Source organism: Galeopterus variegatus, unplaced genomic scaffold, assembly GCF_000696425.1.
Source record: "Galeopterus variegatus unplaced genomic scaffold, G_variegatus-3.0.2 Scaffold3538, whole genome shotgun sequence".
Lineage (NCBI taxonomy): Eukaryota > Metazoa > Chordata > Mammalia > Dermoptera > Cynocephalidae > Galeopterus > Galeopterus variegatus.
In genome coordinates this window covers 150,388-173,755 of record NW_007729649.1, presented here as the reverse complement: position 1 = coordinate 173,755, position 23,368 = coordinate 150,388, and the positions used below count along the sequence as shown (strand labels likewise).

The 23,368-nt window shown below is 40.0% G+C and overlaps 2 protein-coding genes across 4 annotated transcripts; one reads left to right on the top strand and one right to left on the bottom strand.

Annotated features, from left to right (window-relative positions):
- Positions 1–612: 612 nt before the first annotated feature.
- Positions 613–11,774, top strand: POLR3F (polymerase (RNA) III (DNA directed) polypeptide F, 39 kDa). Of its 2 annotated transcripts, none has more exons than XM_008585366.1 (9): positions 613–785; positions 2,762–2,879; positions 5,071–5,138; positions 5,646–5,713; positions 6,761–6,873; positions 7,917–8,060; positions 8,279–8,386; positions 9,265–9,456; positions 10,534–11,774. In XM_008585366.1, the coding sequence occupies exons 1-9, from the start codon at positions 724–726 to the stop codon at positions 10,609–10,611; spliced, it is 951 nt and encodes a 316-aa protein (XP_008583588.1). In that variant the 5' UTR covers positions 613–723; the 3' UTR covers positions 10,612–11,774. The 2 variants fall into 2 exon arrangements, with proteins under 2 accessions (XP_008583588.1, XP_008583589.1); XM_008585367.1 differs by lacking the exon at positions 613–785 and adding an exon at positions 863–928.
- On the bottom strand, positions 8,309–23,105 carry RBBP9 (retinoblastoma binding protein 9). Of its 2 annotated transcripts, none has more exons than XM_008585369.1 (5): positions 22,990–23,105; positions 21,585–21,627; positions 20,527–20,632; positions 17,445–17,530; positions 8,309–8,364 (listed from the first exon to the last, which is right to left on the bottom strand). In XM_008585369.1, the coding sequence occupies exons 1-5, from the start codon at positions 23,086–23,088 to the stop codon at positions 8,342–8,344; spliced, it is 357 nt and encodes a 118-aa protein (XP_008583591.1). In that variant the 5' UTR covers positions 23,089–23,105; the 3' UTR covers positions 8,309–8,341. The 2 variants fall into 2 exon arrangements, with proteins under 2 accessions (XP_008583591.1, XP_008583590.1); XM_008585368.1 differs by lacking the exon at positions 8,309–8,364 and adding an exon at positions 14,939–17,043.
- Between the last annotated feature and the right edge of the window lie 263 nt (positions 23,106–23,368).

The window sequence follows — 23,368 nt, the reverse complement described above, 5'->3', positions numbered from 1 at the left end:
CCGCCCCGCCGACTCCCTCCACCCGGCCAGCCCCCTCGCCGCCCGGATCCGGAACTCCGTCCGGTCTTCCAACCCGCCCATCGGGGCAGCCACGGATGCCTGCAACCTTTTAGCTGAAGTGAAGAAGGTCTTCCTTCTCCTCCAACCGCGGGGACCCGGATTAGGATCCCCAAGGCACGTCTTCCGCCCGCAACGCGATCGCAGGGCTCTCACCGCCTCTTGCCTCCTCCTCCGCAGCCTCCCGGGTTACTACAGACGCTGTGAGCCGCGCCCCGCCCACTAGGAACTGGGCAGCTGATTGGCGGAAACTCCGCTTCCTAGCAACTAGCCCGGCCCCTGCCGCTTGGCAGGAAGACCGGTACCCGCCTGGAGCTCCTCGCCCAAGGCTTTACTGTAGACATCCAAGAATATGCCTTCACAGACGTTGGAAAGTGCTAAGAGGTGGCGTCCCACTCAGAATGAGGGAACCAGGCTTGCTCGTCCGAAAGGCATAGACATTCTGGAAAACAAGAATAAAGAGCTGTAGCAGCGCCGGCGAGCGGGGCGGAGCAGGCGCGGCTTGGTCGCCTGAAACCGACAGGCAAGGAAGGGCCGGCTGCGACACGAGGAAGAAGGCCCCTCGCCTCCTGCCGGGCGCTGTCGTCTGCCGGTTCCTGGCGTTCCCCGGTTCTCTGTCCCGAGACTCTGTGGCTCTCGTCCCTAAGGATCGGGAACTGCGCCCTCATGGCTGAGGTGAAGGTGAAGGTGCAGCCGCCCGATGCGGGTCCGGTTGAAATAGAAAACAGGTAAACCAGTGAGGCTCCAGTTCCCGTTGGGGCGCCCTCTGCCCGCCCCCGCCCCACTCCCCCACCCCAAACTCCCCGCAGGCGACGGGTCATTTGGGCAGCCGGACCCCTTCTCCAGGAGCCCACAGGAGAGGCTAGAGCAGGTAGGGTGAACACTTGAGAAAGTGATTGCGGAGTTCTGGGCCACCCCAGCCCTCGGAGAGCAGAGCTCTTAAATTCAAGAAGGATTTTACAGCTTGCAGCTTTGTGTAGCTGGCTTTGCCCCAGTGCTGGTTAGGAAGTTGTGATGATATGCTTATCTACAACTGAGGTGATCACTGCTTTGGGAGAAGACCCTCGGCTTTTTTCCCGTGGTATTTGTGGATACATGTTCTAATCCGGGATTGCTCTTCTCACTAAGGAAGAACTCCCACAAGAAATGTTTGGGCGAAGTTAGGGTGCAGTATGTGATTACGAAGCAACATTAAGCCAAGTGGTTTCAGTACAGTATTGAGCTCAAGACTTTTAGGGCACGTAAATCTTCTCCCAATTTTATATTCTCTACCAGTGCACTGCTATACTTAGGTTAGTAATAGTTGTATAAGACTCCAACTTTCTCAAACTGTTATGAATAATACCGTTAGGTTTGGCGAGACGGAGAAAAGGGAGAGAGAGACCCGAGCCAGACGCTATTTCAGTCAAAAAACTTTATTCCACTAATGTGGAGGGGAGACTGAGCCAGATCAGTTCCCCCCGAACAAAGGAAAAGAGGAGTTTATAAGCCTTTGACGGTTCTGGCAGAGTAACGGGCAACTTCGAAATCAGTGGTATGTAGGTGACACAGCCTTTGTAGTCTGCTAACACCTGGTCGCTTAGGGTATAGGCTTTTTTTTTCTTTTTTCTTTTCCTTTTTGTCTTTTTTCGTGTCCGGCAACGGACCGCAACCCTCAGTGTCGCGCCCGTACCAGACCGGGACCGGCAACGGGATCGCAACCCTCGGTGTTGCTCCCGCACCTCGCTCAGCCAGTGAGCGGCCGGTCTGTATGTGGGATCCGAACCTGGGCCGGCCCAGGGTATAGGCTTCTAATTAGTGTCGCTACTATATCTGTGCAAAGCGCTCCAGCCTGAAGCCAGCTACCACAGCCCACAAGACGTTCCTTTGATGATAAGTCAGCAACGGATCGCAACCCTCAGTGTCGCGCCCACACCGGACCGGGACCGGCAACGGGATCGCAACCCTCGGTGTTGCTCCCGCACCTCGCTCAGCCAGTGAGCGGCCGGTCTGTATGTGGGATCCGAACCTGGGCCGGCCCAGGGTATAGGCTTCTAATTAGTGTCGCTACTATATCTGTGCAAAGCGCTCCAGCCTGAAGCCAGCTACCACAGCCCACAAGACGTTCCTTTGATGATAAGTCATGTTTACCCCTTCCCAGGAGACGAATTTCGCTGCTCAGTTCCCAAAGCAGAAAAGGGAAAGGGGGGAAGTTGCTTAACCTGGCTGTGCTGATGTTAAGTTAGCCATGAATCTTAATAAATACATATATTAATTATATGACAAGGTGAAGATTTAGACTTTTGTTTGGTAGGGATATTATGGTGAATTGGCAAAACAAATTTTGGCTTCCCACCAAAAAGTTGTCTGCATTTGCCTCTTCCTTACAGACTTGTGGCTTAACTTTGTCATACTTATTCCATGTGAGAAAATTGAAGTCACAACTTTAATATTTTTTCTGTTTTCGTTAGACTTTTGCTCTAGTATAAAATTCATATTAGTGAGGAAAAGAAATACTCCTCTTAAATAACAATAATAATGTAATCATATATTTAGAAGTCACCTTCCTCAATTTCTAACATGCTTTGTTTCAAAACCTTTATAAAAGCCAGATTAATGTGAAAAAGCACAATTTCAAACTGTTCTGCTTGTATTCTCCCCCGTCCCCCCATGGCCTCTTGAAACAGATAAACATGAAGAATAACATTAATGCCTTTGTTTCTAGGATTATAGAATTATGTCACCAGTTCCCTCATGGAATCACAGACCAAGTAATTCAGAATGAAATGCCTCATATAGAAGCCCAGCAGCGGGCAGTGGCCATCAATAGATTGTTGTCCATGGTAAGGTGAATCCAGCTAGTTCATGTAATTCCTTATAGGTTGTGGCTGTCATTGCTTCCTGTTACATAGCTGTGATGGTTAATTTTATGTGTCAACTTGACTGGGACAAGGGATTCTCAGATATCCAGTTATACTATTTCTGGGAGTGTCTATGAGGGTATTTCTGGAAGAGATTAGCATTTGAATTGATGAGCTGAGTAAAGCAGATGGCCCTCCCCAATGCTGGCACTCCTGGTTCTTGGACCTTCAGACTCATACTGGAATCTATACCATCAGCTCTCTGGCTCTCAGGCCTTTGATCTATACCCAACTTTCCTGGGTCTCTAGCTCATAGAGGACAAATTATGGGACTCCTCAGCCTCCATAGTCATATGAGTGAATTCCTTATAATCTTTTTCTGGACAGAGAAAGAAAGAGAGATCTATCCTATTGATTCTGTTTCGCTGGGCCTTTGGGAGGAAGTACAGCCTCCGCCCGCAATGACATTATAGTGGGGTTTGTTGGAGAAGCCCCACCTCCTCATACCTCTCTTCTTTCCTCAAGAACCTGGGGCCCTAATGCCATTCTCCTCCAACTGTCCAAAGACTCCCCACCTAGTGGTACCCCATGCTCTAAATCTACCTATTTCTCCCTCCTTTCCCCCATCATCAAAACTCACTTTTCCTGAGAGAATTTCAATGTGGTTTTGGTAGCAATTAGATAAAAGAGTTCAATACTACGGCTTCATCTGAAGGACTGATTTACTTTTTAAAATCCACAAGCCTTTTTGGATTTCTAAGGGCTCTGGATTTGAGATTTGGGGACAGGTGAACCTTTTGTTAAATCATTCCCTTCAACATTCCAGCTCAGGAGTTAGCACACTTTTTCTATGAAGTGCCAGATAGTATATGTTTTAGGCTTTGTGGGCCATATGGTCTCTGTCACAACCACTCAACTCTGTCATTTTAGCAAGAAACAGCCATGGACAGTGATACATAAACAAATGGGCATAGCAGTGTTCCAATAAAATTTTATTTATAAAAACAAGCAGTGGGCCAGATTGCTTACCCCTGTTCTAGCCAAAGGAATGTTGATTTCTATTCATTCACTGTGGTCTGCATGGTCTTCAGCTACAGGAAGGATAGAGGAAGGGGTTCTCGGAGATTGTGGCAGTGGAAAATTTCCTTTTTGTCCTTTGACCTCCCTCTCAACCCTTTCCTTTCTGACTGAAAATCATCCTCAGCACCACCTCTGTAACCGACTGTCTGATGTCAGTCCTATTAGCTATGAGCTGTAGGCAGTGGCAAAGCTAGTGAAGGATTTTAAGCAAGGGGTCAAATAAACAACTGAATGGAGCCTCCAAACTGTGTTTATGGTCCCACTTTGCCACTTAGTGGGTTCAGGGAAGGAAAGGAGGGTGCTGTTGTTCATCCAATATGTAAATCCATCTCCAAATCAAGAGTCTATTCAGTCTTAACACATGAGAATGGGGCCAGAAGCTCAATGGTACAGCCATCAGGGTTCTCCTAAGTTCAGACCCAAGGAAATTCAGAAGCAGGACAGAACATGCTTTATTTTACTTTTGATTTGTTATGTAAAAACAATATTACTACAGGCCTTTTATTCATTGGTTGACCTTTCTGCCTAATTTTCGTGTAAATTTTATTTAGTCATTGTGCTATAGAATGTTTATGCATGTTTAGCATTTATTTGAACTTTTTATTTATACAGATATTATTTTATTCTTAAATTTTATTTATATTTTATATATATAACTTAGATTTATTTGGATTAGAGTATAGATTTTTACTTAATATTCTAAAGCTGAGTTTTTAAAATTCCTTACGCACTGATCATATAACCAAGCCAGGATGTAGGACATAGGAAATTATTAGTATTGATGTTTTGGAAAATTTCGAGATAAAGAGCTAGAAATACATTGTACGTGATGTGTAGGCAAAAATTTATGTCTCTTGTGATGGGGGGTTAGCTGACAGGTACAGGGATCAAACCCTGGGCTTTGTTGTTATCAGCACCACGCTCTAACCAACTGAGCTGACCAGCCAGCCCAACTTAAATCTCATTTGAGGAACTGACAAATAACTGTGGGAGGTAGAATATTTTAGTCTGTAAAATAAAATATTAAAGACTGTCACTAGACTTAATGTATCTCCAAAATAATTGACTCCTATTATCTTTTTAAAAACTTTAGGGTCAGTTGGATCTCTTAAGGAGTAATACAGGCCTTTTATATAGAATAAAGGACTCTCAGAATGCTGGGTAAGCACCTATGTTTTTAATTTTAAGAAAATTTTAATTGTTACAAAAGTAACACGTGTTGGAAAAAAACTAATACAAAATTGCATAATATAAGCCTATTCTGCATATATCATTCCCACCTCCTACCATAGGTTTCACTTCCCAGAGATAACCACTTTTAATAATTTGGCATATATCCTTTCTTCTAGATATATATAAATACACATAGATGATTATATATTTATATACTATGTATTTATATATAATCTCTTTTCTTTTCTTTTTTTTTAAAACAAAAATGGGATCATGCTATCCATACTGTTTTGCAACTTGTTTTTTTCACTTACTGTATCTTGGACATCTTTTCATGTTGATACATACAGCTCTGTCTCATTCTTTTTAAGGTAAGCCCTTCTTTTGGTAAATAAGTCACGGTGATGACCTTGTTTGCTAATTCATTTAAGTAGTTTTGTAGATTAGATTATCCTGTACCTTTTGCCTTTTTAATTTTACTTTATTCCCCTGCAGTAAAATGAAGGGATCAGATAACCAAGAAAAACTAGTGTATCAAATCATAGAGGATGCAGGAAATAAAGGTAAGCATGAGAAGAATGAAGCAGAAAAAACATTGTCTTTGGGACTAAATATAGGGCCCTGAATCCTGGCTTCCCAGGGTATAGCTCAGTGTGTAGAGTATGCTGCCACTTGTGTAAAAAGGGGAGGAAGTGAATAGAACATACATGTGCTTGAAGCACACCCAAGAGTGGTGCCATTGTTGCTTTGAGGGAGACAGGAATTAGACGGCCATGGCCAGGGATGGAAAAAGACTTCTGAATTCTGATCCACATGAATGTATTATCTATTCAAAATAAATAAATTAAAACTTAAGCTTTTTTTGTTTTTTAATCTTCCTTGTCTAGCTAAATGACTTTCGACAAGTTACTTAAACTTTGTAATCCTCAGTTTCTTCATCTTACTTGCAAATTGTGGATAATAGTACCTTTGGTTTTGCAAGGGCAGACAGATGCCTAGTGAGGTGTGGTAGTGTCTTGAGGGGAATCTCAAGTGAAAATATCAGAAAACAGAGATTAGGGTGCAGGAGGAGATGGAAGAGATGATATAAGTTAATTCACTAATATTCATGATTTTTTTCTTCCATTATGAAAATGTCCTTTTTAAAAATGTTTTTCAAAAGGTGCTGCATGGGCCGGCCCGGTGGCGCACTGGAGAGTGCGCCGCTTGGGAGGGCAGCGGCGCTCCCGCCAAGGGTTCGGATCCCATGTGGAGACCGGTTCCCGCTCACTGGCTGAGCGCGGTGCGGGCGCAACACCGAGGGTTGCGAACCTGTTACCAGTCAGTAAAAAAGACAAAACGGTAAAAAAAAAAAAAGGTGCTGCATTGGGATTCTAAGAAATTTCCAGTTACAATATAAAACATATGACTTATTTATTGTTTTGCATACTTTTGTTAATTTATCCAAGGTTCTTACGTCTTAGTCACTTAATTTTTCCTACAAATAATTACATATAACCTTTTGTTAAAACTTTATTTTGCTAGTTTTGGAATGAGATGTAAGCTATAAGAATAGAAACAAAAATCCATGAACGCCATAGTTCAACTTATTTTACTTTACCATCTTATAGGAATATGGAGCAGAGATATCCGATATAAAAGTAACTTGCCATTGACAGAAATCAACAAAATTTTAAAGAATTTGGAAAGTAAAAAGCTTATCAAAGCTGTTAAATCAGTAGCAGTGAGTAGTTTTGTCTTTTCTTCCCCTAAATATTCACTTACATATATTGCTCCAACTATATTTCAAATTTTTATTCTTTAAGCTATGTCACGATTTTAAAAAGACTTAAAAATTTAGGTCTTAATGGATTGGTTTGGAGATGCTGCTTAGATTTGTCACTACCTAATTAACTCTTGGTGTCTTACCTACTTGAAAATCTGAAACTTAACTATCTTCAGTGAAGAATTTTGGAATCATGAACATTTTTCCTAGATTTTGTGGTATGTAAGATAATTTACTTTATCCTGGCATATTAGTGTACTCATTCAACAAATATCTATTGTTTGATATGTACCAGGCACTGTTCTGGGTGCTTGGGATAAACTAATGAACAAGTAAGACAATGATCCCTGCCTTAGTGAAGTGTCTCTCACAGTACACTGGTGAGTTTCCTCCTCCTTATCCCTTCTCATGCCTGCTACATTCTGGAGCTTCATACTCTAGAGCTGGTTCATCAGGGATATCTGCTGCTGATCTCACTGATTGAGATAGAAAAGAAACTGAGATTCTCCTGGAGTAAAGCTTGCTTGAATAAAGATTTCAGCATATAAGAATTCGATGTTCATTAGTGGTTTTGTTTATCAAATGATATTTGTTATACCACTTCCCTATCACATTTTTAGTGGATAATTCCAAATATATACAAAAGCAAAGAAAATAATATAATGAATCTCCATGTATCCATAATCTAGTCTCATGTTGCCAATTTTCCTCCTACTTCTTTATTTTTAATAACAACTTTATTGAGATATAATTCACATACCACAAAATTTAGGGATTTTAGTTAATAATAATGTATCAGTATTGGTTCATTAGTTGTGACAAGTGTACCACACTTATACAAGATGTTTATAATAGGGGAAACTGGGTGTGGAGTATATAGGAACTCTCTATACCATTTTTGCAATAATTCTGTATATATGAAACTGTTCTAAACTATAATTTTTTTTGTTTTGTTTTTTGAAACTGTTATAAATACTTGAACTGTGTGCATTCTTTCCTAGGCCTCAAAAAAGAAGGTGTATATGCTCTATAATCTGCAGCCGGACCGGTCTGTGACTGGTGGAGCTTGGTACAGTGACCAGGATTTTGAATCTGAATTTGTAGAGGTGCTTAACCAACAGTGTTTTAAATTCCTGCAAACCAAGGTGAGGCATAATTGAGGAAAATCACTGCAAATCTTTAAAAATGTTTCTTCATAAAGGATTTTAATCTTGTATATCATATTTTATGGGAATTGAAAATCTGAGATTGGTAGTTTTCACTAAACAAAATATGTTCTGTTGTTAGTTTTACTCTTAAGTTGTATTTAGAGAACACTCACCAATATTCTTGCTTACATCTCTTTATGTTTCAACCCGTATAGGCAGAAACAGCACGAGAAAGCAAACAGAATCCGATGATACAAAGAAATAGTTCATTTGCTTCATCACATGAAGTGTGGAAATATATCTGTGAATTGGGAATCAGTAAGGTCAGAACTCAGTTTCAAACCTTTTCATATAATTTATATCCTATTTTAAAAAACTTCTTTATCATAAAGATACAGTTTACAATGTATTTCAGACATTTGACGCAGACCCTTTTCTCAGATGATAGCTATGAACAGTCTGCAGAACCCACTTTGGGCAAGTACTGTCCTAAGCCTTAGGCAAAGGCTGTCATTGTCATTGTCTTAACTGTTCTTGAGCTTAGGACATAGAGCAGGCTTGGTAGCGAATTTCACTACCCAAATTCAGAAGTCTGTTTGACAAGTTCTTGACTTTCTCAAGGATATTTCAGCATATATGTAAAATATCAGTCATAACATCAGTTGTCATTTATTGGTATTTTCTTACTTATGAGATATAAGTGTTTTCTTACTTTATGAGGTGTCTTCAGCAAATTCTTTTGAAGACCAATACATAAGGACTGATGCTTTTTTACATTCAGCGAAGCAGTTGAAGTGGCCAGTTGGACAAACCATTTTCATTTCCTGGGCCCCAGATTTCTCATTTATAAAGAACTAAGAACTTGGACTATTTGATGTCTAAAATACCTTTTTGCTCAAGCATTTTATAAATCTCCATCAAACTCTTGCCAAAGAAATGTTATTTTATAAGACTTCTATATTTTACTTAAGAGGGAAAGATGTCAGAAAGTGTCAGACTCACCATGAGTTGAGTTCTGTCCCTAGCATGTCAGTGGTTTGGATGCTAACTTGGACTGTCATTCCCATTCTTTGTGCTTTTGATTACCCCTCTCCAGCATAATGCTTCCCATTTCACTGAAGAATTGTGACCCTTTATAACACTCTCCAAACGGATGTCTCCTTGACCTTTTTGTGTCCATTCTAACGTGTCCCTTTTCTAGGTAGAGTTGTCCATGGAGGACATTGAAACCATCTTGAATACACTTATTTATGATGGGAAAGTGGAGATGACTATCATTGCTGCAAAAGAAGGCACAGTTGGCAGTGTGGATGGACACATGAAGTTGTACAGGGCAGTCAATCCAATCATTCCCCCAACGGGTTTGGTCCGGGCACCCTGCGGACTCTGCCCAGTAAGTGGCTTCACTTTACCCTTGACTGCCACCAGGTACAAATGCCACATAAAAAAGCAGAGTAGAGTAAGCACACCCCAGTTTTCTCAGACTCCTGGGTTGACTAAGACCTAGTCAAACCTCTATATTACCTTGATGAACAGAATGAACAAATCATTGCCTTATGTTCTTATTTGGAATAAACAGGTTAAGGACATTTGCATTTTCTGCTCTTGGCCCTGAAATGGACATTTTTTTGATGAGGGCTAATCATTTAACCTAAGTAGGAAAGGAAGTGAGATTTGTTGAGAACCTGTCATGGGTCAGGTGTGTTCTTAATGATTCTCATATGTGGTCTCATTAAATTCTCCTTATGTCCTTGGAACTAGCAGTGGTATTTCCCCGTTAAGAGTGAGGGAAGTTAGGCTTTGGAAGACTAAGAGCATAAGGCTTAGAAGTAACAACCAGGATTTGAACCCAGAAATAATGTCTTTCCTCTAAATCCTGCCCCAGCACTCTTCATTCATTCTTTCCCAGATAGTATATGGGTGCCATCTGTGTTCTGTAGGCACTGAGAATAAAACAGAGAGCAAAACACTGTCCCGGTCTTCATGGCATTTATATTCTTGAGCTGCTAGTCAGTGCTTTATTTCATTATACTGGCCCTGCCTATATGCCTAAGCTCTCTCTGCTCTGGTTTCAGCTCCTAGACTAGGGCCAAGGGTTTGGATCCCTGTACCTGCCCGCCGTCCAAAAAAAAAAAATTTAACACCCTTCACAGAAAGGAAGATAACTAAACATGAAACATTCTGTGAGTCAAAATTAAGTTGTTCATATATATATATGGGTCTCCCTTCTGTATTCCTGTGTTACCTGCTGATAGTCTTTTGTCCAGTGGGCAGGTGAACATGGTAATCTTAATGCTACAATAAAAAGCCTCATTAACTAACGTAATGATCACAAAGTATAGTATGTTCTTAGGTACAGATCTAATTCCTTCCACTTTGAAAGTTTTGTTTTTAAAATAGCTTTAATGATTGGGTCTTGGATATTTTTAAATTTCAGTTTTAATATAAACTTTTTTTTTTTTTTTTAAAGGTTTTTGATGACTGCCATGAAGGTGGTGAGATTTCACCATCTAACTGTATTTACATGACAGAGTGGCTCGAATTTTAAGAGGGCTGTGGACTTTACTGACATTTTGCAAGTGAAGTTATTTTGGGAGCAAATAACTTAATTCATGATGGAACATCAAATTTCCTTAAAAGCAAACTTCACAATAATGGATACAGACTTGCTGCTATGAAAACATTTTTTTATTTATGAAGACTAAATTTACATTGGTTGAGTAGCCAACAGAAAATGAAACAGGTAAGGTTAGTAGTGAAATCCATTCTTCAGTAAATAAAATTCCTTGATGCTTTGGAGAACCACGTCTTTTGAAGCTTTTAAGAGTTTTCATGGTTCAAGGAAAAAGAAGCCAACAAACTCATATTTACCAAGTATTATGATAAATGGCTAGAGTGTAAAAATGCTCATTTCGAAGTTATTTATTAAGGTCGTGGGAACTTTTTACATCTGGTTCATTATCACCATTTCTGTTTTCTATTTTTTCAGTGATTTCATTGAGAAGAAATTAAAATGGTGAAGACAGGAATAGTAGGGGAGTGTATACAACTAGGGGCATGAGTTGGGGAGAGAGTGGACCATCCCTTTTGTACACACTATTAATTGCTTTTTACTTCAGAAATATTCTTTCAGAGGATTATGCTACCATACTTACCTCAAACCAAAATGATTACTGTTGTCAAGGATATGTTTTCAGTGCATAAATATTAACATTTTCATCCTAAAGAGAATATTTTCACTGTTTCTTCCTTGAGCCACTATGTGGCTCAACTGTATTATTTGCTAGAATTTTCCCTAGAGTTTTATTTAATGTCTGCAACAGACTGAATGTGTCTTCCCAAAATTCAAATATCGAAATCTAATCCCAAAGTGGTAGTTTTTACAGGTGAGGCCTTTGGGAAGTGACAGGTCATGAGGGTGGAGCCCTCATGAATAGGATTAGTGCCTTTGTAAAAGAAACCCAGAGACTCCCTCACCCCCTCTGCCATGTGAGAATACAGGGAAAAGATGGCCATCTGTGACCCAGGAAGTGAATCTCAGCAGATACCAAATCCACCAGCTCCTTGATCTTGGACTTTCCAGCCTCTAGAATTGTGAGAAATTAATTTCTGTTGCTGATAAATGACCAGTCTATAGTATTCTATTATAGCAGACAGAATGGACTAAGATGATGTCTAATCATTTAACTAAAATTAAAACTAAAAATAGTACGTTGCCCTCCATTCACACTTTATTTGGGGGGTGGAAAGGGGAGATACCATTCTTCTTTTCTTATTCTGTTTTAGATTTGATTCCTTATTCTGTTCTAGATTTGTTTCCTTATTCTGTTTTAAAATTCATGGTGTGATATGTCTAAGCAGAAAGCCATTATAATTGTCCTCAACTGTAATAGCACTTTTCAGTTCCAGTTGTCAGCCACATAGAAAATACTAGGTTATTGGATGTATTGTTGCAAAGATATTAAGTATAGGGCTTTTTAGGATCTCAGCTGTTGTATTTTCACTTTGTAGCTCCACTTAAAAGTTTCTGTATCCTGGGCTGGCCCATGGCTCACTCGGGAGAGTGTGGTGCTGATAACACCAAGGCTATGGGTTCAGATCCCATATAGGGATGGCCAGTTAGCTCACTGGGTGAGCATGGTGCTGACAACACCAAGTCAAGGGTTAAGATCCCCTTACTGGTCATCTTAAGAAAAAAAAAAAAATTTCCATATCCAGGCCAAAAACATAAAGCCAACCAAAGGGAATTCAAGCTCAGCTACTACTGAGGCCTGAGTTCTAACACCAGTCTGGAAATGCTCTGAGTGGACAGCATCAGAAGAGTTATTTTGAGATAAATGGGATCAGTAAAATAAAATTCAGCTCAGTAACCAATTTTTATCAGATAAATTCTGTGGCCAGCTCTATAAGCATTTGATGACACTAGCTCTTTGTAACAAAGATTCTTTCAAGTATTGGACATATATGTGTTGGAAAAATATAGGAAAATGGTCAGGGCCCCTCAGATGTTCAGAATCTTGCTGAACATTTGATGTAAACAGGCACATGTTCTCAGGTGTTCCTTGGTTATTGTTTAGTGTAATTGTGCATGTGCACCCAGGTGTCCTGGGTTCTGGACTTAAGTATAAGGATGAGTGGCTCTGATCCACAGTGCCTCCCACCCCCAGGATGCCGGGGGGGGGGGGCGCCATGGGGAGGCTACTACTGCTGCTGGAGGCTGCTGCTGCTGCTAGTGCCCCCGGGACCCTCTGCAAGGCCACTGCCAGACCTGGAAGCTGCTGCCACTGAGGAAGCTAAGGACTGAGCTCATGTTGTCTGCCAACAGTTCCTGGAATCTTTCCCAATTACCTAGCATGGACCTGCATCTGAGGGGTCTGGGGACCCAGCCTGTACCATGAGTTTGAAGGGTCTGAGCCCTAGCTCTGACAACATAATTAGAAACTTAGTATAACTAAAATACTAACTAAGATAATGAAACATTTTGGCTTTAGTTATGATTTGCCTTACTTTGCAATAAGATACAGGAGGATCTGGGGGCCTGAAACTATAGGTTTCTCTTCCATCCCCATGAGAGTTGGAATATAAGAACAATGTCTGTCCTTCCTGGGACCTGGCCTAGTCTTATTTAATAAGAAAACTGAACTTGGAAGAAAGGTAGAAATGGGGAAAGGAACCAGTTTGTGTTTGTAGTATCCAGCAGGTTTCAGTATGAAGTGTCTATTTTTGATAGTTTCAAGAAATTTTTTTATTTCCTGATTAATTTCTTCTTATACCCAGAGGTCATTCAGGAGCATGTTTAATTTCCATGATTTTGTACAGTTTCCTAGGTTTCATGTGTTATTGATTTCTGGTTTCAATCTGTTGTGATCTGAAAAGATACTTGAAATAATTTCAGTTTTTAAAAATTTATTGAGACTTGATTTTTTTTTTCTTTTTTTTTTTGTCTTTTTTACTGACCGGTAACGGGATCGCAACCCTCGGTGTTGCGCCCGCACCGCGCTCAGCCAGTGAGCGGGAACCGGTCTCCACATGGGATCCCAAGCGGCGCACTCTCCAGTGCACCACTGGGCCGGCCCAACCAGTTTGTGTTTTAAATAGACTTTACATTATGTCTTAGTAGCCAGAGACTGATTTTGTTGTTGTTGTTGTTGTCTTTTTCGTGACCGGTAAGGGAATCTCAACCCTTGGCTTGGTGTCGCCCGCACTGCGCTCAGCCAGTGAGCGCACCGGCCATTTCCTATATAGGATCCGAACCCGCGGCGGGAGCGTCGCTGAGCTCCCAGCGCGGCACTCTCCCGAGTGCGCCACGGGGCCGGCCCCAGAGATTGATTTTTAAAGCTTATAAACAACTAAAATAAAAGTATTCCTTGTCTCACCAGAATGAAGACTCTAAGGTTTTTTTTTCCTCATAGCACATTTTTCATTCTGAATATTAACTGAAGGAAAAAAAGACAATAATTTAAAAATATATCACCTCCAGTTAGCTCAGTTAGTTAGAGCATGATGCTGATAACAAGGTCAAGGGTTCTGTCCCTGTACCTGCCAGCTGCCAAAAGAAAAAAAAGAACTAAAGAAAAGTTGAAGACCTGAATAAATTGGAATAAAGGAATGTTTATATATATATATAAAATAGCACCTCTGATACATAGTTAAATGCATTATTTATCCTACAGGGATAAACTGACTCAAAACAAATTGTGGGGCTCCAAACTCATGACAATGCCAAGAAATCAAATTGTGGGGCTCCAAACTCATGACAACGCCAAGAAATCAAATTGTGAATGAAGTCCTAATACTTATATTTGATTCCCATTTAGTATTAGATGTTTTGTTCACCTAAAAACAGATACTCCCCAGAGTCTAAGGACTTTCTATGATTGATAATGATCCATACAGAATCAAACATAGAAATCATGAGAGTCCATGGTTCTACGGTTTTTAAAGAATACTTATGTGGATTCTCACATGAAATTCCTCTGATCTTGGTTTAGCAGTGAGTAAATTTTAGAGACCCATGATTTTGATGGTATTCAGCTAAGCAAACTAGTCAAACAAGTAATTTGAAGTTTAGTTGCTCTTACTTTGAACTATTATTCATTATTAGATGATGAGTGAGAGAATATAAAATATGTGCCCTAGACCAGTGCTGTCCAATAGAACTTTCTATAATGACGGAAATATTCTATATCTGCTGTCTAATAAGGTACCACTAGCCATAGGTGGCTTCTGAGCACTTGAAATATGGCTAGTGTGACTGAAGAACTGAATTTTTAATTTTATAGCTACTGGTGGCTACTGGTTACCACTGGGCAGTACAACTTGACAATCCTATTGGTCTATTGTAATTCTCTTTATAAGAATGAAGCATACCAGAATTAATTATTCTCAGTTGCATATATTTGGGTTTTTTGTTTTTTTTTCCTATGGAGAAAGAGGACAACAAAGTATTGTGAACAGCTGTTATTTGTATAAGTTTGTATTTTTTTTAAAGAAAGAACTTCAGGAAACAAAGTAATGCAGTTACTAATTCTAAATAATTCAAGTAGAATCCAACTTTGATTATAGGTTTGGTCAAATCAGTGCTAAACAGCCTCTTTAAGAACATTACTATTCAACTGATTTATCTAATTTGCTTTTTCTTGGTTAGAGTGTGGTGTTAATAACACCAAGGTCAAAGGTTGGTTTTTACTAACTTGTCAAATAAGTTGTTTTAAGTCTTATTTTTAATTAGAGAAGTAATACACATTCCATGTAACAAATTCAAATAATCCCCAGGTGGATATATAAAACACAATGGGGACGTCTACCACAACTGTAACTACCAAAATTCCTATTCCCCAAAGATAATTGCTATTAAAAGTTTAGTGAATCTTTCCTGACTTTTTTGTCTAAGCACACTTAGAAACTAAAAGACTTGTCAGGTTACAATGATGGCTTTGAATCCCCTTTAGGCATAAACAATGTGGGAAATCACATTTCTGCAGCAAATTCAGTTCTGCAACATCAAGTGTGAATTCCCTGGAAACTGTTTGAGCCAATACTTAGGGATCATAATAACTAAAAAGTGTTGGGAAATGAAAAAGGGTTTTTTTGAGGGAGTTTGATCAGAAGAAAAATCTTGGAATGATGCTTGAAAGAGATCCTAAGGACACTGGAAGTTAAAAGGTTGAACTCCACAAAACAAAATTTGAAGTATGGAAAGGTTATTTTTTAAAATATTTAAGAGTTTCTAACAAAATCCAAATTGTTCCCATGATTTCATCCTTTGACATGTTCATTTTGGTTATCTCAAGCTTTTCTTGGGCTTTATAGAGAATTGTATAAAAGTAGCAGGCTAAGTTAATGCCTGTGGATGAGGTCACAAGTGGATGGCTTGGACTTTTGTCTGTCTTGCAGTGCTTGTAAATTTTTTGATTTACACTGTTGTTGCCAACTAACATAATCCATACCTATATGGACTGGACATAATTCATATATATATATGGACTGTATATACATACATATACCCTGAATTTAAAAACCACTATATGTAGATTTTTCCCTTGAAGTATCAGAAAATTGACACCTTGCCACATTTCCACATGGCAACAATTTAGACAGGGCATGAGCTCTCTATATGGCCTGATCCCCACCACTCTTGTCTTACACAAATCTAGTCACTGTGCTTCTGTTCCCTGCCTGACCCTGGCACACCAGTAACTTAGCATACTTATGTATCATTCTCTCTCAACATGTTTGAAGGACTGGGGAGCAAGGTATCAAAGGTGGAAGGCCCTAGTCTGGGTTTAATATGCTGGGCCAGCTAGTGTTTTGAGCTCTAAGCCAATACTCTGGACCTTTAGTCATGTTTTCTTTCCCCAGTAAAATAGAAAATTTTATTTCAAGAGGAAAAGAGTATAACTCCTACAACATACATGAAAGCCTATTTAGTTTTAATCTGGACTGGGAATCAGGAAACCTGGGTTCCATTTCTGACTTAATTGTTTTGGATAAATAAGGGTGATTAAGCTGTCCTTATGTCCCTTATCAAATGAGAAGAATACTGCTGTACTTCATAGCAATATGGAGAGATTTAGATTCTTTGGAAAATGGAAATGCTATTTGTAAAACTTAGTTTGAATGTTGAAACTTGTGTTTGTTTTTCAGACAATTTGGAACTTAACTGGATGTTTTATATGTCTAGTAATTGTCTGATAATAGATAATATTACTCTGCCCCTATACTGGGATGCAAAACAGCAGGAATCATCCTGTCTACACTAGTACTTTCAGCATAGACTTTACCACGCTAATCAGTTCGTGAAACTCTGTGTTCTGAAAGTGGCCACGGTCATTGAATTTGTACAATTTGGCTTCCAACCTATCAGCCACTTCTTGTTGTTCCTTCCAGGGAAGGAAAGGGTCGTCAGTGGAACCAAATTGCACAATGTGACAGCAATTGGCCTTTATCTTCTCCCACTGCCAGGGGCGGCTGAAGTATCCTATGGAAAAAAAATAACCTATCAATGCCCATGATATTCTAAAACGTCTAGTGGAGACACAGAGACACACAGAATCAGTGCCTAAATGTGAATCAGAAGCACTTCTTTTGTTTTCATATCTGTAGGGCTTGATACCAACACTGCTACTTGTGAAGAGGGAGTATGTAGCTCAAATAAAACCAGGCCTCTCAGGTTCAATTCTAGACTTTGGGTTGGAAAGAAGTCCAACACCTCTCCAAGTGCCTAATGTATTCGAAGATAAGTAGTAAATTTTTCTCATAGGCTATTCAATTTTTTTTTTTTTTTTAGCTTATCTGAATATCAGTACTGTTTTATAACCTGAACAGGCAGCCCCATGTCTAGGGGAAAGGCTTTTCTGGGGTTTTTGCCTGCAGACTTACCACTTGCACGCTCATTTTCATCCCCCAAGTCTGATGTATATGCAGACACTAATATAATAGCATATACTCTATGTGTTTCTGCATACCTGGGAAGAGAAAAATGATGTCAGTTCATAGACAATATTAAATTCAATCACCAAAAAGTCAATAAACCACTTACAAACCCATTTGATGTATCATACAGAAAGCATGTGCAATATGCTGTTGAGATTGATATGAGAAATAGCAAGAAAACTACAAGTCCAACCCTGACTACTTGATGAGCCCCTACTCATTTTTCAAGGGTAGTCCAAACCTCTTCTGCAGTCCTTCCCTAATAAACAAAAAAAGTGTAAACATTCTCTTTGGTGTGTGTATTCACTCATCTTTAGTATGCATAAGCATTATGTGGTTGGTTAACATGCAGATTCCCAGGCGTGTACCCAGAGCATGTTTCAGAGGGTTAGGACTGAGGTTCAGTTATCTGAATTCTAACGTGTGACATCTCCCCCAACCCAGGTGATTCTATAGAGTACCAGAAATGTACCTCTATTACCACACACTCCACATTGCATTGTATTATTAATTTGTGTTGTATTAGGAGGGTACTTCAAAAAGTTAATGGAATGATTCATATTATCTTTTAATTCTATTTTTCCACGAACTTTTTGAAGTACCCTCGTACATCTGTCTCCCCCAATAAACCATCAGCTCCCTAAAGGCAGGCATGAGCCTTACTGATCTTTGTGTCCTTGCTTTCTGGTACAGTGCCTGGCAAGTAGACACCTAGCTTACCATCTGCAGATGGTACCCTCACTCAGCAAAGACTAGGCTAAGGAAAGACATGGAGTAGAAATAGTTTCAAGAGCAAGGGAAGATTTAGGGTTTGTATTTTGTTCTTGGGTCCAAACTTTTTTTCCCCAACCATTTATTTTGAAAAATATCAGAGGACTGGCCAGTTGGCTCAGTTGGTTAGAGTGTGGTGTTACAACACCAAGATCAAGGGTTTGGATCCCCACACAGCCAGCTACCAAAAAGAAAAAGAAAAATATCAAACCTACAGGAAAGTTAGAAGAACAAGCACCTAGATTTATTAATTTTACTGCAGTTCACACTTATTTAAGCGTGTATCTCCTAAAAACAAAGCCATTCTCTTATATAACCACAGTACCATGACTACTCCCAATAAATATAACATTGAAATAATATCTCTTATCTGTATTCGTTTTTCCCCAGTTGTGCCAAAAACATCCTTTACAACAAAAAACATCCTGTAAAACAGTAAAAACTTTTACAATCCTAGATCCAGTCAAGGATGATGCATCACATTTGGTTTTCATGACTCTTTAGTCACTTTTAAACTTTTTTTTTTTTGGCAGGTGGCTGGTAATTAAACTTTTTCTTTTAAACAACATTGACACTGTTTAAGAGTTTAGGCCAGTTGTCTTGTACACTATCCCCTTAACTGGATTTGTCTGTTTCTTCATGATTAGAATGAGGTTAAACATTTTTGCAAGAATACTACATAGATGATCTTGTGTCTTTCCCACTCCATTCCATCAGAAGGCATATGATGCCAGTCTGCCCCATTATTGATGAGATTAAATTTGATCACTTGCTTAAGGTGATATCCACCAGATCTCTCCATTATAAAGGTACAGTTTCCCCTTTGTGATTAAAAGTAATCTGTAGAGTAGTCCTCTGTGACTGTGTCAATTTCCTGTTCCCCTGCAACCTTACATCCAGTGGTTTCAGCATCTGTTTTTCTCCTTGCCTCCCTTAACTGTAGAGGTCAATTCTCCTAAGTCAGAAGGTTGCTGACAATCCTGCAGGAAGTTCAGTGGTCTGAATTCAGAAGGCAGATGGGGGCTGGCCAGTTAGCTCACTTGGTAGAGCACCAAGGTCAAGGGTTCAAATCCCCATACCGGCCAGCCACCAAAAAAAAAAAAAAAAAAAAAGGCACATCTTTACTATTTAATGGCTTGAGAAAAATTCACTTGGCCTTGAGTTGGGCCAGATTTCATCAATATAGGGAGCTCTTCATTTTCTAGACAAGCACTGGCAGCTTATAAACATCCCTTACACTATGACTACGATAATTTTATACCTCCATATTAAAAAACTTTATTATTCTCATAGCTGTAATCAGTGTGGATGAAAGGTTATGGAATTTGGCAAGATTCCCTAATAAGCAATTCATGTGACATCCCGAGTGACTGCTTGGGACAAGAGACTATACAAATAAAAATATTAACCTTTGTCATCCAGCCTAGTGAATATGGAAAAAACCCAACCTTTAGGGAACCAGCTAAGTTCCCTACTCCCTAGAACTTATAAGGTTAAAGGGGGAGATGTGACATTCTAATGGAGACCATCGGGCATGTGCCCATGAATCCTAAGGAATGGAGGGATGCAGGTGGGTAGGGTGTAGCAGCAGCCAGCAAATATTTATTGAGCATCTACTATATGCCAGGCTCTCAGTGGGGTTTCAGTGTCAGAGAGAACAAAATCCCAACCTCCTGGAGCTGACATGGAAATGGACAAGAAATGAACAGGATATAAAATGGTGAAAAGTGCTATAGAGTATAAGATACAAGGGGATAGAAGCCAGAAGGGTGAGGCTGCTGTTTCAGAGAGATTACAGAAGGCTTAACTGAAAGGGAACATTCGAGAAGATTTAAAGGGGAATAGAAAGCCACGTAGGTATCTAGGGACAGAATGTTCCAAGTAGGAGGGTAAGAGCTGGTTACGGTAGGTGTGCATTTGGCATGTTCCATGAACTGCAATGAGGTCAGTAAACCTGGCTGGGGAAAGAAAAGGGGAGATGGTAGAGATGAAATCATAACTGAGTGACAGGAAGCCACTGGGGTTTGGAGCCACTTATGTTTTAAAAGGATCACTGCATCCCAGCAAAAAAGCAATATATTTTCTTTTAATCCACTAACCAAACCAGGAAGGAATTAGGTCAGATTATGTTGCCACTTTTTGAGGTCAGCACTGTTTCCTCTGCAATAGAAACCTAAGATATACGCAAGGTATTTCCCAAGCAAGCATGGCTGGGCTGGAGCCCACAAAGTGGGTGGGAGTTCAGCAAGGATCGTACCTCATGGCTGCGATGGCCCCGGAACTGTGGCCTATGATGATGGTCTTTTCATCACAGTGCAGCTCCGTCTCCATGAAGGGCAGCCAGATGCTCTCTCGAGCTGTAACTAAGGTTCAGGGTAAAGGAAGAGTATGTCATTTGATAGGGATGGTCTCAGTCTAATGCTGCCCCCCTTTCTAACATAACTGTTCAGCAGTTCACAAGTTTTAAAACCACAGAACCAGGGCCGGCCCCGTGGCTCACTCGGGAGAGTGCGGTGCTGATAGCACCAGGGCCACGGGTTCGGATCCTATATAGGGATGGCCGGTTTGCTCACTGGGTGAGCGTGGTGCTGACAACACCAAGTCAAGGGTTAAGATCCCCTTACCGGTCATCTTTTTAAAAAAAAAAACAAAAAAAAACCACAGAACCACAATGGGAGATGGAGTTGTTTTAATAGAGTTAAAGACTTATATGTTGCTGTTTGAAATACCTAAATCCATAGTTTGGAAATAGTTTTATTTTCTACCATGATTTTGTAAGAAAAAACTGAGGAAATAATGAAATATAACTCTGAAACTTTAAATGTAAACCCTCAAACATAAAAAAAAAAAAAAACTTGACAACATTCTCTTTAAAATTCACCTATATATTGTTTCCTTCCATAAAGGAGGTTCCTGAGACAAATCATAGGCATACCCAGAACAAAACTGGCAAAATTACATTTTTAAACATTACAATCTCAAATAGGTGCTATAACATTTTATTATATCTCTGCCTCAAATGGAACACCCACAAATTTTACCTAAAAATATCTATAGACTTAAAGAAGGGAAAATCAAATTGCTTGCAAAGTTGAAAATTAAGTTCTACCAAGTAGAGATGCTTTTCTTGATCCTTACTAGAATTTTCTATATTTTTTGGCTTACACCCTCCTCCCCAAGGTGCTTGCCTTATTCATTCTTAGAAATATATTCATCTTTGCCTTCTCTACTATCATATTCCTGTTCTCTGCTACGAAAATGGTGAGATCAAAACCCAACAAGATGCAGCTATTTAAAAACAAGTTTAAAACTTACTTGGGTCAGGCATGTTTTTAGCCAAACACTGGAAACCAGGTATCTATGATATGAGGGAGGGGAAAAAAAGCTATAATAAAGAGCTTAATTACAACTAATACTTTGCTAATAAGAAGTGAGACAACCTGATATAATCTTTATCAAATCAATAAGTATTTGCTTATATTATGAAATGAAGTGGGTTAAATGCTACAGGATTACATATGAATATATAATCCTGCCTCATAAACTCCATCTGTAGTTCTATATCTAGCCAGCTCTGCAGACCTCTGTACAGAGAGACCTATCTCTGAACTTGTATATCCTATACAATAAAGATCTACATCCTTTATTTGCAATAAATATAGACCTGCATCTATATTTATCTCTACAGGCATAAATTTATAGAGAAGGCACGAGCGAATGTGTTCTAGACAGACTGACCTAGAGCCAGACTGTGAGCCAGGGAGTAGATAAAATGTGGTACAGAAAACTGGAGATCCCATCTTCTCTGACCTTTTGGTTTGTAGCTCTAGCCATGTTTTTAAGCCACAACCCTGAAATTCTATTCTAGAAAACTTCTCTAGAGAATGGCAACCCAGGAAGCAGTCTTATTGCCAGGTTATGGAATAGGGTTCAGAAAGAAGTCAAGATGCATAGGACAAACTATAGTAGGACACCCTTTTTATAAAGTTCACAAAGAAGCCAAGATAAACTATTATTTAAAGACTACATAATATAAATGCTAAAAATAATTTTAAAAAGAGAAGCAAATGGAAAAAATTACAGGATGGCAGGGGGATAAAATGGGGGGACATACAGGTCATTTCAAAAATATTAGTAGGCTCAGTTGGCTAAAGGGCAGTGTTGATAACACCAAGGCCAAGGGTTCAGATCCAGGTAAGGGTGAGCCGCCAAAAAAAAGAAAAGATATTGGTAATATGAGCCCAATAAAGACTGTTTATTCCTCTAAAAATGAAAAAAAAAAAAAAAAAAGATATTGGTAACAGACTTTAGTTTGGTGATTCATTGAATTACACTTCATAATTTACACACATACATCCTTTGTATATATTAAATATTACATTTAATTTTTTAAAATCTGAAGCAGGGAGCAATGAAGATACTTGTAAAATTATCTGGGAACTCCCAAATCGGAACCGGCAGCAGAGAGGGGCAGGGGTGAGGGTTCTGTCTCTGTAGTTCTAAAAAGTGGTTCCTTCCACTCTAACGACTGAGCCCTCGGAGAATTCTTCCAATTTTTCCAACCAAGATCTCGACCACTAGTTCTAGAGTTTAAGAGACGGCATCGAGGAGAGGAGTGGAAACACACAGGGCGTTGCTGGCGGGGGGCGGACACACCTTCAAACGCCAGGCCTCCGTCCCCGCCCAGCTGACTTCCCCGAGCAGATCGTGTGTCTCTTACCTGCCCCAGCTCCTTTTTCACCCAGCCATACCAGCCGTGCGTGGCCACATCCCCGCCTCCGTTCCCGGGAACAATCACTGCCTTGCTGGGAGAAGCCATGAGTAAAGAGGCCAGAGTCGCCCGGCACCGGGTCCTCCCGCGCTCGGAGCCGAGACCGCTTCCGGCCGGGCGCGGGCGCCTGTGGCACTCTGGGAATTGTAGTTCCACGGGGACAATAGGACCAGTCATTCACTCTGGCCTTCCTTACCCTGGCTGCACAGGCGGCCAAAACAAACCTCGCGGGTATCCACCCAATGAAATCACCTTTTACTTGCCTCCTACTCGGGTTCTTATTCCCCTCCACGCACCCTTATTTGGGAAAGGTTGTGACATGCCCAAA